Source organism: Fusarium falciforme, chromosome 13 (assembly GCF_026873545.1).
Source record: "Fusarium falciforme chromosome 13, complete sequence".
Lineage (NCBI taxonomy): Eukaryota > Fungi > Ascomycota > Sordariomycetes > Hypocreales > Nectriaceae > Fusarium > Fusarium falciforme.
Window position 1 is genome coordinate 626857 of NC_070556.1, and position 17398 is coordinate 644254.

Genomic DNA, 17398 nt, shown 5'->3' on the forward strand with positions numbered 1-17398 from the left:
GATCACGGAGAATGAAGGTGGATGTGAGTCTCCCTCGTAGAAGCGATATGCCACAGACGAGATGCCAGATCCAGAATCACTTCCTGATAGAGTGAACGGGGTGTGGACCGAGACTACAAGAGGTGGCCTAGGAGCATATTGAGGCTGTCCGATAACAAGTGATATTGGGGGCGGTATGGTATCGATCCGGTTCTTTCCTCTTCAACGTAGTATTCTCGCAATACAGTGGCATTACCTCTTGAGTTGATCTCATCTGGCCCGTGACACCAACCCGCAACCCGAAGCCCAACTTTGATCTAGTTATTCGAATGAAAAGAAAACGAATGAGGCAGAACATCCAATCCTAGCAACCCGCTGATGAAATTTCTGAATCCTCAAATCACTCTCACTTCGTCTTCGACTTCTTCGTACCAATCTTCCATGATGTTAGCTTTCCCCAGCGGGACTCAGTCTTGGACCTAGTTGGCAAAAGCGCTTCCAACTCCTCCCCAGGACCACCAATCAGGGTATCGCCTTCAAGCTCGGACGGTTGAACTTGGAGCTGTTTACCTGTGGTCCCCTGGGAGCGGTCACTTGTGGCAGTTGTTCCGATCATAGTTGTTTTCATTGGAACTCCGTCCTTGGGTACCTCGGTCGAATCCAGCTCGACAGCAGGCCTCAACAAATACCTTTGTCTGATGCCGGAGGCTGGTTCAGCCGGCGAAGGAGGAGGGTTCAACGTGTCGCCTGGTAGTGCAGAGACCACAGGACCAGAAAACAACTCCGCGGGTTCGTTTGAGTGACTCCCAAGGGCAATGCTGGAGGAGCTCATGAGAGACGTGTAATCCGGTGGGTTGCTGAAGCGGTTGCGGTAGATGATTTCCTCGATACCATTTCGCAGCTTGTTGAAATTGAAACTGACTGACAACCTCTTGAGCGGAATGAGCTGGTTTATCTCGTCATGGACCTGCGTCCGCAACAGTTTCTCTTTCTCATTGAAAGTCTTGATGGTCGTTCTCATGTAGTACTTGGCGGCGTCTTCGATCTGCTTCACTGAGACATATTTGCCGTTGTATCGAAAAGACCGCTCGAGGATGAGAATCATGTCACAGGAACACTTCAGAAGCATCCGCGCCGCAGGCGGAAGACCCCAAAGACAGCCAGCAGCGCCGAGGATGACGCCTACTCCAGCGGTCGGTATCGCCACTCCTACGGCAACAGCGCTGACGGTCGCGAATTGTGCCAGAGACTCCGCCATGAAGCTCCTCAGGTTCCCCAAAACAATGTCCTTCATGATCTGCTCGACCTCAGTGGGGGCAGCTTTGGGGAATCCGAAGCATTGTAGGACGTGTTCGCAAATTAGTCGTGATACTGTTGGAGTTCCGATCATGCCAGAGAAGGGGAGGGGGACAGCAGCCGTTCGAATTGCGTGAGTGCCTAGTCTCATACACTCTATAATCGCTGAGTTGATCTTCTGTTCAACATCAACGACTTGAGCGGCAACACAAAAGAGACGTACGCGTTCGTCGACAATGAGTCCGAGGGTTTGGGAGAGGAGATCCTTGACACCGGCATCATCATCTGGTGATAGATGTTAGAAACGTTGACGAGGGCAACTCAGAAAGGAGACCTTACCTTTGGAAAGACAGCAGTAGCCATCGGCCTTGTATTGTTCGATCTGCGAGAGTTGAGTCCTGAGCTCGGCAAACTGTGCCTCGGCCATCGCGTTGGCCTTTTCCTCTGCAAGCTTCTTGGCCTCGCTGTAGTCGTTGGTCTTCTCCATGAGCTCCTCTAAAAACTTCATCTTGCAGTAGCCGGTAAGCTTGTCCTTCTTTGTCCCAACTACGAATACGGGAACTTGATGTGAGAATTGGGCAATCGTTGCAAAGGTTCTCTTGTCTGCTTCTTCGATACGGCTCACATCGGCATCTACGCAGAACCTAGAGGGTCTGTTAGATGTGTAAGTGTGGGGCGAAGTTAAGGGAACTCACCAGATAACATGGAGGGCTTTTGCAGGGTCTTCTTGGAAGGCTCGGTGCCTGAGAAATTTTGCAATCAAGTCGAGTTCTGCATCACTGCCCGCTTGCCAGCCTCTAGAGTCGTGAATGAGTAGTCCTGGATGCCACGGGGACTCAAAGGCGACGTTGATATCGTGAACTCCCTGCTCGTATGATAAAGACTCCTCGGTCATTTTCACGCCAAACACCTTGTTGATGAGCGTCGATTTTCCCACTCCAGACTTGCCACAGACCAAGATGCGGAACGCTTTGACACCGCTTGCTTGGAGTTGCAAGTCCAAGAGCCATGGAGCGATCTTGTTGTTGTTCTCGACCAAGCACATATCCTGAAAGTTTGAGATATTTGCCTTTAAAAGCTTGAAGCTGGGAAGCTCAAGGTGCCGAGGGTATCTGTCAAGAATGCAGAATAGCGACGGGTGGATGATGGTGCCATACGGACCTGTAGAGTGTCAGCAGTGACTCAAAATCTCGAGAGATGAGCCTTACCATTCCCGCACCATCCTTTTAGTCGGTCTAACTCAAAGACTTTGCGCGTTGCACGGCGTGAATAGCGCTCTGGGTCGAGTTTCAAGCTGTGAATATCACCTCCCGCCAACCGCGCCGCATGAGTGCTTTGGAGGTCAAACATGCTGACCTTGATGCCGTTTGTATACCAGAGACGCCACTCTATGTCTTCTGACACGTCTAGATTGGGCAGATTGCCAGCATATTGGGGAAACACAAGGGACAGGGGACTATCGCCGGTGGTTGAATTCTCCCTGGAGAGCAAGCTCAGACCGGCGTATATGCTCTCGAGGACGATCCACTGGAGGGGATAGAGAGACAGGCCATCGTTTGCTGTGCCGCCACACAAGTCGTCATTCCTTCCCAGAAACCAAGCCTGGATAAGCGACTGCCTGGACGTCTCGGCATCATCGGGAATCTTGAGTATCTGCGGTGTCCTGCTGGACCGATTTTCGTTCATTGCGAGCGCATGCCGGAGAATTTCGATAGAAGAAACAAGCGAGATGTCGTAGGATGTCTTTGGTAAAGTGAGCATGACTGTGTCGAACAGACCGACGAAGGGTATCCTAGGTCGCCCATTGGCATGGGCCTTGATCTTTTCCATGAGTTGAGGGCCATGTCGAAAATCGTCCTCAAGTTCGGCTTTGATGAGTGCCAAGGTTGACTCAAAAAAGTCATCGAACAAATCATCGAATTGTTCCACAAACTGCGTCTTTAGTAAGCCCATACGGTGGACGATTCCAGCGACTGCGCGGGCCACAAAGGCGCCATGGCCTGATCCGTACAGCCAGAGCTCGTCTTCAGGGCTTTCGAGCGTCGAGGAGACGTCCTTGACGATGGTCTTGATGAGATCTGCCGTGTCATCGCTCGTGGATTTTGACCTGAATTTGTCGCTCAACTTGGGCGCGCTCGCTGCACTGACATAGCATCTTGGTATCTGAGTGAGCACGCGTCCTGATGAATGACAGGCACCTTCTCGAACCAGCTGCTTGAGCCTTTGGATACTTGATTGATTCGTGTCTACTGGAACATGTCAGCAACATGAATCTTGACTCTCGAAGCTTGGCGTCTCGACCAAATGTGGAGATGGACTAACTTTTATTCTCCCGCTTCTCGCTCCCGTCGACCAGAACCACTAGACGCTTTAAGACCCTCTGGCCCGACATCTTGAAAGTTAGCTTCAATCAGGGATTCCCCGTAGGGTTTTGAACACGAGATACACTTTGGAAAGACCAAGTTAAAGACGTCGAGACTGGGAGGGGAAGTTGGGCGATCTGGTTTATTGCCTCAATTCCCAAGGTAAGCGCGTTACCAGGCAGATGGAAGAGACCTGCAGAAAAGCTCTTGATCTTTCTATCTAGTGAATAAAATAGGGTCGGTTTCTTATACATAAGATGAATTGGGCCTCCAGGATAGTTGTTGAAGAACTTGCTTTTTTGGGAGACATAGATGACACCAACCTCTGACTGGAAGTCCGGACTTCCGGGCTGTCGGCCTGAACAGCCTGGCTGAACAGCTGGAAAACCTTCCTTCTGATTTGATCAAATGTGTGACCTTTCAATCTGTTGGATGTGACAAGTAGTACGCGTAAGCAGCCTGAGCGTCAGCCTTGTGTGGGTTGGTGACCGATTTGGAGCTTCGACCTCAGCACAGAAGCCGGCTATTCTATCCCTTGAGTTGTGTTGAACCTCCAGCCAGGTCGCGGCAAGGAGGTATAGCCAATTAAAATGCGTCAATCAAAAGATACCTGTCACCCCCCTATTTCAGCCTGTGATAGAAGTACCAGCAATCTCTCGAGTTACAAATCGCTACATCACACTGCTCACGTTCCCAATCTATCACGAGGTTCCACCCATGTGCCTCCTAGAAGATGGTGGGCATGTGGGGCCTGGTACGGCCGGGAGGTTCAACACAACTCAAGGGATAAGTGGCGATGACCTCAGCCAGTCAGATTGAACCCAACAAGAACAACAACACAATTGTAGTCACCTTGGTGCCACACGTGCTTTCCGACAAGATGCTCCATCCATCAGCTGCATACAGTGTTTTTTTTTTTTCTTTTTTTCTTGTCTTTTTATTACCCGTTGACTCATGGGGGCCCGAGGGTCAACGGGTACAGGTGGTAGTGAGTCGGTCGGTGGCTACTATGAGTCAGACGGCGACCACTTTTCTTATGTCACATAGGTAGCTAAATTAGTTACGTTTAATAGATACCCAAATAGTTAACAGCTTTATATTCTTGACGTTGGTCCAACGACCTATCTGTTGATTCCTGCTTCAGTCCTGAAAATGTATCTAGCCTGAAGATTCAACATTGTTTAATAACGGTTGTAAATATTCATTACGCAACTCCAGCTCATGTTATAGCCATGCATCCGTCACTCCCCAAAGGGCCGCTCTGCACCAGGTCCTCCCTGGCCAACAACCCTCGCAGTCTCGGCCTCAGCCCAGGGGACACAGTTCTCGTCCATTCCTCCCTCAGTCGTATTGGCTGGATTAATGGTGGAGCCGAAACCCTCGTCCACTCTCTTCTCGATGTCCTCTCTCCCCAAGGCACTCTAGTCGTTCCCACGCATACCGGTAGCAACTCAGACCCAGCAGGGTGGGTTAACCCGCCTGTTCCCCAATCATGGTGGCAGACTATTCGAGATACTATGCCTGTATTCGACGTGCGAACCAGTCGAACCGAGCGTATGGGTGTTGTATCGGAAACGGTCCGAACTTGGCCAGGTGCAGTGAGGAGTATGCATCCTCAGACATCGTTCAGTGCGATTGGTGCGAATTCGAAAGTTGTTACGGAGGCGCATGCACTGGATAGCCTGCTCGGTGACGAGAGTCCCCTAACACGATTGGAAGACGTGGATGCGAAAGTTCTACTCTTGGGAGTTGGGTTCGACGTTTGCACGTGTTTTCATCTGGCCGAGTATAGAACCAATTCACGAAAGGCTGATAACTCGTTTGCGGCTCTGGTGGGCGGAAAGCGGACATGGATGACGGTGTTGGACGTCGCTGTGAGTAACGTCGATTTTCTCGAGCTAGGGAAGGATTTTGTCGCTGAAACCGGCCTCACCAATGGTAAGATTGGTGGAGCAGAGTGTTGGTTGTTCTCCCTGCCGCAGGCAGTCAAGTTTGCTGAGAAGTGGTTTGCATCGCATCGAGTGCCTGCTTAATAGCATACTGTGGTTATTGTTAGAGAGCTTTATAAGAGAGGAAGAATTGTTGAAATGAGCATGTTGTATTTTTGTTAAAGAAAGGCTAGCTCTAACCAGCGGAAGCTATAGACAAGACATCCACATCCCAGCCACCAATGGATCGGAATAGCCATTGATCCGTCAAAACAACGGATCTCAACACGGAGAGCGGGCTTATCCTTGGGAGGATAGACTGGGCATGCTCGAAGGGACAGAATGAAGTAGTAGAACTTTATGCTGAAATAGACAAGCGGCGACGATAACAGGTAGTCCAGAATAGTGTATGGCTCCCAGATGCTGCTGCGCCGGAGGCCGAGTCGAGTAAGGATCCCCATGACTCAGGCTTAGACGGAGAGGTCGACGAGTGAGAACGTCAGATGTATGAATGAATGAAATTTATTCCGCCCCGAGGACAAACCTCAGATGATGATGACCACCGGATCATGCTTGATTGGTGATAGGATGTAACTCCGGCTCACCTCAGCGGGCTGGGGCCATTATTGTTGGATATGTGGGGTGTCACGTGTGGGTCAAGGATCTTAAGATTAAAAGCAGGTCCTTCAGGGGCAGATACTTAACGAGAACACGAACACAACACGAATACACTGATTTAACCAATGAACCGAATACACGTACTGTCTGACAATTATCCATTTTACGCTTAGCTTGTTAACTTTACGATTTTTTTTTTTTTTTTTTTTTTATAAAATCGCGATTACCTTTAATCGCGGATGCGCTGTTTTGATCAGAACCCCACTACGGAGGACGATTTCAAAAGTCTTGTCCTGGCCGCCAAGCCACATAAATGCATCAGCCAATCAGAGGAGGTTTTCTAAGCCCAGGTATATCGGTACTTGTGACCCTCTTTCTTTGCTTTTGAAGCCCCTATCTTCTGTAAGAGCATTCGGGTTTGCGCCGGCTATCGCCGGCGGATCGGGAAATCCTCGGATAGTCACGTGGGCCTTAGGCCACGTTAAACTCTCCTTGCCGAAGGATCGCAGAGGCTTCGGCAAGTTGAAGTCGAATTAACAGATTGACCCTACCTTACATCTCTGATATCACCCTGATCGTGCCAATTAGGCCCACACCTTTACATCTTCCAAGAATGCGGTCCGCTAGGCTTCACCAGATTTTCCCCTGGACTTCAATAATCGCCCTATAGCTTCAGGGAGTGAATAACTGAAGAGATTTATATCAAAGTACCTCAGGTACCGACAGGGATGAGCGGCCTTGGCGCTAATAGCTCCAGGACAAAACTTTTGAAATCGACCTCCGTACCTCCTGAGCTGTCCGAGCTCTCCAAGCCGTACCTCGCCCCATTGTTAGATCCTTAACAGATTAGCACCTGCTATAGGGTGTCATAAGGCGCGTGACTGTTAAGGTGTTATTATAGGTCTACCTTTGTCTCGGGTAGAATATCGCAGATGATAAAGGTGTCGTGGCTACCGAGTGTTCTGGTTGGTCTGGACCCACCGCCGTGACCGGCTTGGAGGGTTCGGACAGCTCAGGAGATGAGGTTAATTCTGCTGGGCGGGATAAATTTTTATTAAAACCCCACTTGTCCATTTCGGCGGTCCGGCCTCGCTCGGATGCACGTCTGGAACAAAACAGAGCACCGCTCGGGCCTCCCTCAAACGTAGCACGGCCGATCAGGCGCCCCCGCAACCCCCCAGTATGCCACCTCACCTCGACCAAGGCAACGTGCATTTCGGACGGCAAAGTGCATGACTGTTTTGCTGTTGCTGCAGGTTTGAGCATCAGGCAGCCATGGGTCAATGCATTTCCGGCAACGTTGGCTGAGAAAAACACCGCATCCTGCCGCCTTGGCTGCTGCCGGTAGACAAGCAACCCATGGGTCTTCGTACCGGTGAGGTAAGACAGGAAGCTCGGTACAACCAATACCTGCACTTGTTGCTTAGTCGACGGTTCTCCCCTCGCTGCCCCACTACGATTTCTTTGTGCACCTTCCTTCAAGACAATTATATCTTGCCCCCTCACACCACGGTATGTAACCGGCCAAGCTTAATAAACGCTTTCTTGGCTTTAGGGTCGCTCACCTCTCCATTTGTCTGTTGATCAAGCGCCACCGAAGGTCTGGTACCCATGTGTCCCCGCCACGACTTGATCAGTCGCCTGCAATTAGGCACCAATCTGGCGTGTGCTCATATCCGCCCTGCTTGTAAGACCCCTCCGACGGGGCTGTTGTGGTTGCGGCCGGTCAAACAAGCCGTCAATGGGGTCTTCGACAAGGGTTTCTATCAAGACCAAAAACGGCAATACATCGACGCAGTTTTCTCTTTTCCCGGAGAGGAGATAACGTAGATCATCCCATCAGGGTCCCTGGTTCCCCCGCTCCGCGTCGAAGCCAAGGCCTGAGAGCTTTGGAAGCTGGCTACAGGGCACTCGAGCGATGCTACGAATGTGAGAGCAATACCGTACCATTGATAGGTATGGCGGTCTGCATGCCCTTCGGGTCATGATGCTGATCGATCACCTCGTCATTGCTTCCTGATTCAGACTGTGCAAGATAGTCTTGCCCGGGATTGAAGTGTCGGCGGATGTCCAGTGCCAAGATGCCATTGGTGTGGACGTGGGTACGATGTGTATCTTGGAACGAGAGGGGGTTATGGTCATGCAATGGGTGGTCTCGCTCACCAGCTACCAATCAGATAACGTTCATGACAGGGTCCCTGTAGCAAGGACCAACTCATCCCCTTCCCCCGTGAAATCATGTGGCACTCAGTGGTCTGTCCCACCAGCTAGGTGATTGGAGTCACCGCGCCATGACCTGCTCCTCGGTGAAGCATTGCTAGGATGAGAGCCGGCTGCGGGCAGGTGGGGAGGAGTTGATCAGTTTATCGGAGTCAGGTTCCGAAGCTACTCCTTAGTGTTGTTTGGTGTCCTCCCTCGATGAGTCTGGTACATGGGTTGGGTTTGGGGAAACCGCGGGCTTCGCAAGAAGGTGGGCTTTGTCGAGGGACTTTAAGGCGGAAACAGTGTCGACATGCTTCAAGTAGCTGGGTGACTGGTAATATCCCGCTTTCCCAGCTATATCTTTATTGGGCTGATTCTATCGGCGCTATGTCGTTTCTATTATCCATAATCTAATTACATGACGCAGGGGGTTCACCCAGGTCACCCGAAATCGCCGGCAGGTAATTACTTGATTCATTGTCTCTTTTTCCCATCTCTTGACTTCCATCCCACGTCAACGTCAATCCACGAGGCATCTTGTTATGTAATCAATCCATCCACGGTTGGGGCCTCGCACCGAATTTTCACTTCTCTCACGCGCAACATCTGCAGCTGTCACCTGCACCGGCAACGGAAAACTTTCATTCTGTCGTGCTCCATTAGTTACAGCCTTACCATGTCTCATGACTGTTTGGGGCTCTTCCTTTTCTTTTCCATTTTTATCTTTCTTTTTTCTTATTTGGCTAGTTATACTAGTTTGATTGAAGATATTGACTTTATGTGATTCCTTATTCAGGGGCAACTGACCTTTTTTTTTTTTTTCCATCTCGCCAAAGCCTCACATTAAAGTGTCCGAAAATAACATCTGAATGTTTTGTGTTGCTTCTGTGGGTGGTTTAACAGGCCGCTTCCCGATACAGATCACGGCTTAGTGTGCGCAGGTGCACAAGCCAATGCACCGGGACGGACCTTCCATGCTTAAAGCTTACCACAGCTAAGGCACCAAAGTTGCAAGGCAGGCGCACAGGGCTATAGCACCTGCGAGCGCTGATTCAACGGCATGGACAGTTACCAATGCAGGTCCTCTTTTTCTCTTGCAACTTATCCTCAACAACAATTCATCTTCTTCGCGATCTCACATCCAAGTCGAGAAGCCCCGACGATTTATGGCAGATTACGACGTTGAGGCGCCCAAGACCTTTGCATCTCACAGACACTGAGCGAGACGTCCACCTACACACAAGCGTGTTTCTCTCAACTGGGCTAAAGCCAAAACGCAAACTCACCGATTTCCTCCCAAGTTTTCAAGCCCCGACATTATTCGGGAGGAAAAAGAAAGTCTACATCGCATCTCCCTCACCATTTCGAGCGCCGGCTACGTCACTGTCTTAAACCAAGCATCGTGACTGGGCCCGATGCGGTCTTCCATGTCTCACATCGTGAACCGATCGATTGCGCACTCCTCACCTTTTCCGCCTCTTGCGCCAGGCGAGGTGGAGATCGAGTAGTGCTGACTGTGACCTCGAGCTTCCTATGCCCTCAGTCTCCCAACGCACAGTCTCTCGACTCTTCCGTGTGCTCGGACTCATCGCCGGGCCGCCTCGTCACGTATCCCCCCCCCACCCACACACTTGTCTTCCACAACTGCTCCGCAGCCCCGACTGTCCGCTTGAACACTTCGAGCAGGCGAGATGAAGGGGCGTCACAGATCTTGATTCGCAATAAGATCCCGGCCACCATGTCTAACGCCCGCCGATGGATATCGCAATGCTCCACGGCCCCGATCGTCAAACTACCCAACCAGCATGATTACTCGCCCCGTCTAAAATGGCGGCGTCGTCTGCATTCCCGTGAGATCTTACAGCTGCTCCACGGTTCCCGACAGTTGACACTCAGTGTATCCCACCCTGGTTCCGTCAACTTAGATGCCGGCGCCCCTACGTCTACGGTGGTCACGATCTGGTACCCGCGGCTGGCGACTGATAGTCCCTAGTCCCTGGGCCCTCTTTCTGATTGGTCCTATCCTTGTCCCTGCTTTTGGCTTATCTTAATTCGTCTGGCCTTGCATTTACTTTGCGTTGCCATGTCTGGCTTTGCGCTGTGCACTTTGTTGCTTATACCGAGTTGTATATACAGAGTATGTCTTTATTAGGCTCGGTCATCAAGCGACGGGATCCCATCTCAGTACCTATGTCTTCTCGTAACCGTAAAAGCCATGCTGGTTTCTTTCTCCTCTCTCCGTTTTTTGGCCTACAGGCTCGCCTCTGGCCGAGTCTATCCTAAACAAGTGGTTCAGAACTTAGACATAGTAGGTCACACAGCCCGTGGCCATCCCTCCCTTCTCTCTTATGCTAGAGCAGCCAGTTAACCAGACTGAGACATTGAATTTGTCTTGTGACAGACTCCTCCACCGTGTTGCTTTTTCAGCCTCACTGCCCAATGTGCATATAAGGGCCTCGCCACCCTTCAGCATGAATCAATGCACCGCTCTTCCGTGCTCACTTCAAATCGCTGTTGCTCACTTTCAGCTTCTCTTTCTTGGCCAGCGAAGCTTCTTTGAAACCTCTCTATATAGCCTCACTTCATCATTAATCATTAACCACGAAGCATCTAACTACGATTTTATTACTCGTAACGACGTCACTTCCATCCCAGCTTGGTTAATAATTGCCCTCTCCATGGCTCCACCCAGATCTAGCCGGGTACGGCCTTCCGAAGTCGCAGCCGATACCAAAAGGAATTTCATCCCACTTGTCAAGAAGAACTACGGTGACATCTTTCCACCTTACTCCTACCTTTATCGGCAACCTATCGCACAGCTCACCATTCAGCGTTCAAAACCTAGTACCCGGCCGCCCTCCTTCAGAATCGAGGTTGGCGATCCGGTCATGAAGGCCCTTGCCTACGCTGCAATGGATACGCAAGCGAGCGAGGCAGTCGGTGGCCCCCGTGTGCGAATTCCTTTCATCTGTGCCGCCAATGAACGAAGACCTGGGGGAGATTGGGAGATTGGTCGTGTCGGATATGAAGAGAAGCTTTGCCGACGAAGTAACCTCTCAGCCACTCTCAACGCACCTTGGCCCAATTCGCCGGAACCAAACAACTACCCCATCCCATCGCAGGGCGGCATCCTGTCCGATGTTGTCGTAGTTTGTCGCGGGCCTCATGACCGCTATGATAGGTTGGACAGCTGGTTTGACCTACCTGTTGTGTCGGTTCCACCAACCCGGTGGCCGAAACTCAAGGACAACGGCCATAAGTATTCCTTTGCGGAGGAGCGCGAGATGACTCGCGACAAGCTCCGTGGCACGCTCCGTATCTGCCTCTACAATGGATATGATCGTGTGGTCATTGGCGACTTTGGCTTGGGCAGCGGTTATCGCAACCCACCTCAAGAGTTGGCGGAGCTTTGGCGGGATGTCTTTCTATTTGACCCGGATCTTCGCGGTCAATTTGCCTATGTGGTTTTCGTATTCGAGAACCCCCTTCAAAGCACGACGCGCTATATTCTCGATGGGATCACCAAGAACGAGAGTGGCTCCAAAGCCAAGCCTCGGGCTGGATCCTCGAGTTCATCGAGTTCAAGCAAGGACGATGGCAGCGCTCCCACCGATCGACACATCTTCGAGCAAGTCTTCAGCCCCGCTGAGGTTGACCGAGTACTTCGGCAACCCGATCCCCGGTATGGACTCGGCATGATCACGACGTGATCTGGCTCTCAGCAGCTCCCAACGGGTTTCCAAGGCAAGACCTACAAACTCGGCCACCAGCACTCGAGAGGATTCCCTGACTCGGAAGGCGGCCAGGAAAGCCCGGCCTCAAGAGCGCGCCGTCTGGGTTAGTCGATAGTTCAAGAGCCTAGTAGGGACCCAAACTTGCCTCGCAGACTCTCTACAAGCTCGCTTTGTCGCGCCGGTTGTGATGCTAATGTCAGGGCTCTCTGAAAATGATCCCCGCTTCAAAGGTGTCATCAAGAAGAAGGGGTCTCCAGGACAAATCAAACTGGCAACTCGGCAATGGCGCAGCATCCTCAGACGGCCTGACAGCGCTCATCATAAATCAACTCAATCAATCAATCACCACAATCAAATCAATTCCAGTGGTTTGTAAGTTGACATGATTTGATAAAGTTGATATATGCCATGCTGCATCTGAACTGCCTAAAAAGATTAAACCTGGTGTCAGACAATTGGCTCCACAGGGATCATCGATGGCACCAGTCAATTGATGAGAATTATCTAAAGAACAAAAGAAATTGAACAGCCATGTGTTCGGGCAGAGCTATTTAAGCTCATGTCGTTAGGATTGGAACCCTTGATGCGACAAGTTGGATGTGAAACCGGATACACAACCCCAAAGTACGGGCCGCGTTTGATTATCCAGTCGCACGAACCTAGTGGTGATATGCGACAGCAAGTGAGCAATGTATGACGGCATAGGAAACTTAACGAAGCAACCCTAGAACACCCCAAAAAAACATGACCGTTGAATTTGCCCACCAGGAATGGTTGATTATTTTACGCATCCTATAAAATAGCCACCATCCTCTTAGCCCTGGCCTTATAAATCCAATAACTGCAGTGACTGCTTCAAGACGGCCACCACGAATGGTATACTTTAGAAGACAGATACTGTTTGTTAGAAGTGGGACAAGGATCACGACTATCGTGAATAGCTTCACGGTCAGCGTGAACGCCAGATCGCAGGCAACAGCCTGCTGCCTGGAAGATCGGCAGGTTGAGCACAAGTATAAGAGACCGACCTTCGTCGTTCCTTAGATAGAAGAAGCAGCTTTAATTCAATCTCTTCTGCTACACCTAATGTTGCACACTCTCAACCACCGAGACTGTTACGGGTGCGCAATTCTAACCTTCGTTTTGCTATCCGTAATGCCATCTTTTACAGCTCCTTGAACCATCGAAACTGCCATATGCGCTAGAGGATGCTTCTTTGGATCGGTATCTAGCAATAAGTCGATGGTTGCTGACGCTATGGCCGCACTGGCAACTTTGATCCCCTTCTCACCAACCCAGGATCCTGAATCATTTCGAATTCGGAATGCTACTTCCGCCGCCGTGCTGATAGCATTTCCCATGGCGTGCTCGCTCTTGCTGCGCTTTTTTGGAGCGGGGTCAATCCTGTGGCAGCTCGTCCGACTCGCCCTAGCTAGTGAGGTGCTGTGCCCGCGACGATGGTGAGACGATTTAGTTTGTAAATGCACCCCACTAATTAAACTTTCCCCACTCAGCCGGTCACCAATGCGTCCCCACCCTCTTGGCTGCCGGTATTCACCAGTCACGTTGTTGCCCGGTGGACCCCCATGAGTACGATGATGCTTGGACTCGTCTTCATCATCGGGGAAAGGGTGGTATCGCCAACCTTGCTTGGGGTGGCGACCTCGGTCACGTTGATAATCGTGGTAGTCCATGTTGATGAAGGTGGAGCAAGTCTTTGGAGGCAAGTCCCAATTTATATATCCTTGCTGCAACTCAGGTGGGCTAAAGACGTTCACTGATGCTACCACAGCAGACTACTTCACACGCGTACCTAGCTGGTGGTGTGATACCAAACTAGCAAGAAAGTTCAGAAAATTGGCACTTGTTTGTACGTCGATATGTGTCGTCTTAGGGATCTGGGTGAATATTTGACGCTAACTCGTTAGTGACCCTTGTCCCAAGTGATGCTAGCAACAATGTTCGGTCTTGAATGTCGTTCTCTTATAAATGACCAACCGCGGAGATGCCTAGGGGGTGTTGGTCACGCAGCACCGACGCAGGTATAGCTTTTCCCGGCGCCTGGCCAGCCTGGACACCCTCACGCATAACGTTAGGCACCATATCAGGTCAACAATTCTTTTCACCACAACTTTTTTCTTTTTTTTTTTTTTAAAAAAAAAAAAAGAAAAAATCCTTTCAAGGTTGACCTCTTGTCTTCTATTCACTGCTGATTACTTGTCCACTTCGCATTAGCACAATCAGTCGAGCGATTTATGTCCCAAATCAGCAGCAACATGACCACCAGGGAGCTCTTAGTGGTAATCCTAAATCACACCAACGAGGAGCTCGACCTCGAGCCCGAATCCCCCAGTCTCGACCATGGCCATTGGATGGACACGCCAGATTCACGGCCACCGCCGGAGATCCTGGCGGGAGAGAGCGGCATGTTGCGCTGCAAGTCGAGCCACGTGGGCGTCGGGGTTGGAGGGTCTGTCACATACGGAATCGTTGGCTATGGAGCGAACAACAAGGTGACATTCGTATGGAACGTACCGTATGTCGGACCAAATAGGTTCGACTGCAGTTGCGCGGTAGACGCTTTTACAGTCAGAGTCTTGGGTGGGCGGGGAACCCAGCCTGTTGTTGTCTTCGTATTAGGTAGGTTGACCCAAGATGGTAAAAACCTGATATCTGAAAGGCTCATAGCTCCAATAAGAACCAGCGCGGACTCCGAAGTCGGGTTATAATGTGGTTGGGGCTGTCACCGAGGGTCCCGTGGAGTGCGCCGAGGCTCCAATAAGTAGTTTGCCCCAGAGTTAAATCAGTATCAAATCAAGCCCCGGTCTGGTAGCCGGGAATTCTTATCAATTATGGTCTTCTTATGCGTAGTGAACTTGTCACCCATGCCACCTTCAAGCTGAAAGAAGCATGCTCCATAACTATATCGTGATCGGGCGGGACCACCCCGCCAGTGATCCAGTGACCCTACCGGAGTCCCGGCGAATGGTAGACCCCAACTGCAGGCGATAACATTATAAAAAAGTTTTGCTCTAACTACCCTTAATCCATTGGCCAGTATAGAGGTTCTCTCGGCCTCGTATTCATGACCCGCAGCGGTCGCAACAAACTGTGTGTCATGTCTAGCCTAAAGAGGATGCGGAAGCCACGTCCTGACGCTCGTCGACGGTGGAGAGGACTTGCAAAACATTCCTTTACATCCATTGATCTTATCTGACCACCAAGTCGATGTCACCTTTGCCGTTGACGGCTCCGCTGATACTAAGACTCGCTGGCCGAACGGCACGGCCCTCGTGGCAACATATCAGAGGTTTCTAAAGATCCCAGATAAAAACACGTTTATCAATCTGGGCCTAAATAAGTGTCCGACATTCTTCGGGTGTGACACGGACACCAACAACTCGTTAGGCCCGCTGATTGTCCATCTCCCCAACGCGCAGTATACATAGCAGTCCAACTTCACGACCTTTGACCTCGAATATAGTAATACGGAGCGGAACGAGATCATTCGCAACGGATACAACGTCGCAACCATGGGTAACGGCACAGTAGACTAACTGGCCCGCCTGTGTAGGTTGTGCGGTGTTGGCACGCAGCCTGGTCCGCACAGGTACGGATGTGCCATCTAAATGTGTAGACTGCTTTGAGAGATACTGTTGGAACGGTACGACGAACTCGACGACGCCGGGTATATATGAGCCAGAGCAGATCATTACCAGTGGCGTAAGGCACCAAGGGCCGTTTATGAGGGCGATAGGAGCTAGTGTGTTGGTCGTTTTCATGGTGCTGTACATGTGATTTGAGTAACTGGAAATGGGAGAATATGATGACAACTGTCGCGATGGCTCTGGTGGGCTGTATAATCTCTCTGGTGCGCAAGACGAAATCCGGTACATTAGGTACATGAACTGATCTGGCGGGATGCCGGTCCGAGTCGCTCTCTTCCGTGCATTCCTAGTTCAGCCTGGTTGGCCCTTCGTTCCCTGGGAATTCTCCAATTACAAACTTGTTATGATAGATCTTGTTAACCACCAAATAGAGTTGGGTGTTGCCAGTTGTGGCTTTTCTCAGCGGACTCATCAGTATGCCCTAGCCCAGGTTATACTGTAGTGGTAGGCACTGTAGTGGTAGGCACTGTAGACTGGGTATTTGCCGCGCCATTCTGCCCTTCGACTCCCTGCTCGTAGCCATGCGCTTGAGGATGACCTCTTAAAAGGGCAAGAATTATTAGTCCACAATCCGAATCACGCAATATCTTATGCCTAAGGGGACTTACTTGGTGAGTTTTTCCGCATGATGCTTGATGTCGCGCCTTGTCTCCTCGAGCTTGATGTAAATATGGAAGACATATATCCCCTAGAGGTAGTTACGTCAATTTCTTCCACCTTCTTGTGTGTATAGGACGAATATAGGGAAAAGGCTTACGAGAATGCTACTGGTAAAGTGGAGGAACTACGCGATGAATGAGAAGGCTAGGACTGTCTTCCACTGCGCGCATCCCGCCCCATCGATGGTCACTGTCCCAATGGGGCCGGCTCGCCAGAAACGACCCCAATAGTAGCCCCAATAGTCGTAATACCAGCGTGCAGAGCACGTGTGACTACCCGTTCTCTGTTCAAAGTGAGTTTTGCAGTTAGTACCAGTCGGTGGTCTTCGCCAAGGAACAGCATAAAAATGGGAGGGGGAGCCATACGGTCTGAAGCAGACAGTATGCCACAAGCCACATCACAAACAGTATAAAGTCAAATGGGAATCCCAAAAAGAGAGATTTGAATGGCGGACAAAAAAAGAACGAGTAGACAATACCGATGCCCGCGACGGCCATGGCATAGATGATCCGTCCATCGGCTTCCGCCTGCGGGATGCTAATGAGATAACAGAAGCGAGAGAGAATTCCAAGGACAATCACAGCGCAGACAAATTCACCAAGACGGAGGATAACAGAAATGACTTTGTGCGCAATACCGGTGTGTGCCATTTCGGAGTGGAGCAAGAGTAGTTGATTGGAAATAAGAGGTTAATAGGGTACTTCAGAGGTTTAAAACCGTTGTGTATTCGGCGTAGCCTAATGTTTTTGCCGGCAGGATTGAAATGAAAATACAAAGCGAACCGTGGTGTATATATTCCTGAGACGACTGATATCTGTATGCAAAGTTCTCATTACGCAAGAGTGTCGCCAGTGTCTGCCTTAAGTTAAACCTTGACGTTTACGCAAGAAACTTAATTGCGTCTGATAGGTGGAATTGGCCGCCACATATCCGCCACAGAGTAACGAGGA

At 50.6% G+C, this 17398-nt stretch overlaps 5 protein-coding genes across 5 annotated transcripts; 3 read left to right on the forward strand and 2 right to left on the reverse strand.

The window, feature by feature from the left end:
• Window positions 1-385: 385 nt before the first annotated feature.
• On the reverse strand, window positions 386-3667 carry NCS54_01474000 (Hypothetical protein; the record flags this gene model as incomplete). Its single annotated transcript, XM_053159870.1, has 5 exons — window positions 386-1560; window positions 1615-1919; window positions 1971-2436; window positions 2484-3524; window positions 3598-3667. 5 exons carry the CDS (start codon window positions 3665-3667, stop codon window positions 386-388), a joined length of 3057 nt encoding a protein of 1018 aa, XP_053015845.1.
• A 1203-nt stretch (window positions 3668-4870) lies between these two features.
• Window positions 4871-5671, forward strand: NCS54_01474100 (SPBc2 prophage-derived aminoglycoside N(3')-acetyltransferase-like protein YokD; the record flags this gene model as incomplete). The annotated part of the gene is made up of 1 exon (XM_053159871.1): window positions 4871-5671. One exon carries the CDS (start codon window positions 4871-4873, stop codon window positions 5669-5671), a length of 801 nt encoding a protein of 266 aa, XP_053015846.1.
• A 5393-nt stretch (window positions 5672-11064) lies between these two features.
• Window positions 11065-12096, forward strand: NCS54_01474200 (DUF2263 domain-containing protein; the record flags this gene model as incomplete). Its single annotated transcript, XM_053159872.1, has 1 exon — window positions 11065-12096. The coding sequence occupies one exon, from the start codon at window positions 11065-11067 to the stop codon at window positions 12094-12096; it is 1032 nt and encodes a 343-aa protein (XP_053015847.1).
• Window positions 12097-14396: 2300 nt separating this feature from the next.
• Window positions 14397-14922, forward strand: NCS54_01474300 (Hypothetical protein; the record flags this gene model as incomplete). Its single annotated transcript, XM_053159873.1, has 2 exons — window positions 14397-14760; window positions 14819-14922. 2 exons carry the CDS (start codon window positions 14397-14399, stop codon window positions 14920-14922), a joined length of 468 nt encoding a protein of 155 aa, XP_053015848.1.
• Window positions 14923-16219: 1297 nt separating this feature from the next.
• On the reverse strand, window positions 16220-17098 carry NCS54_01474400 (MARVEL domain-containing protein; the record flags this gene model as incomplete). Its single annotated transcript, XM_053159874.1, has 4 exons — window positions 16220-16328; window positions 16397-16476; window positions 16546-16572; window positions 16814-17098. The coding sequence occupies 4 exons, from the start codon at window positions 17096-17098 to the stop codon at window positions 16220-16222; spliced, it is 501 nt and encodes a 166-aa protein (XP_053015849.1).
• Window positions 17099-17398: the final 300 nt, after the last annotated feature.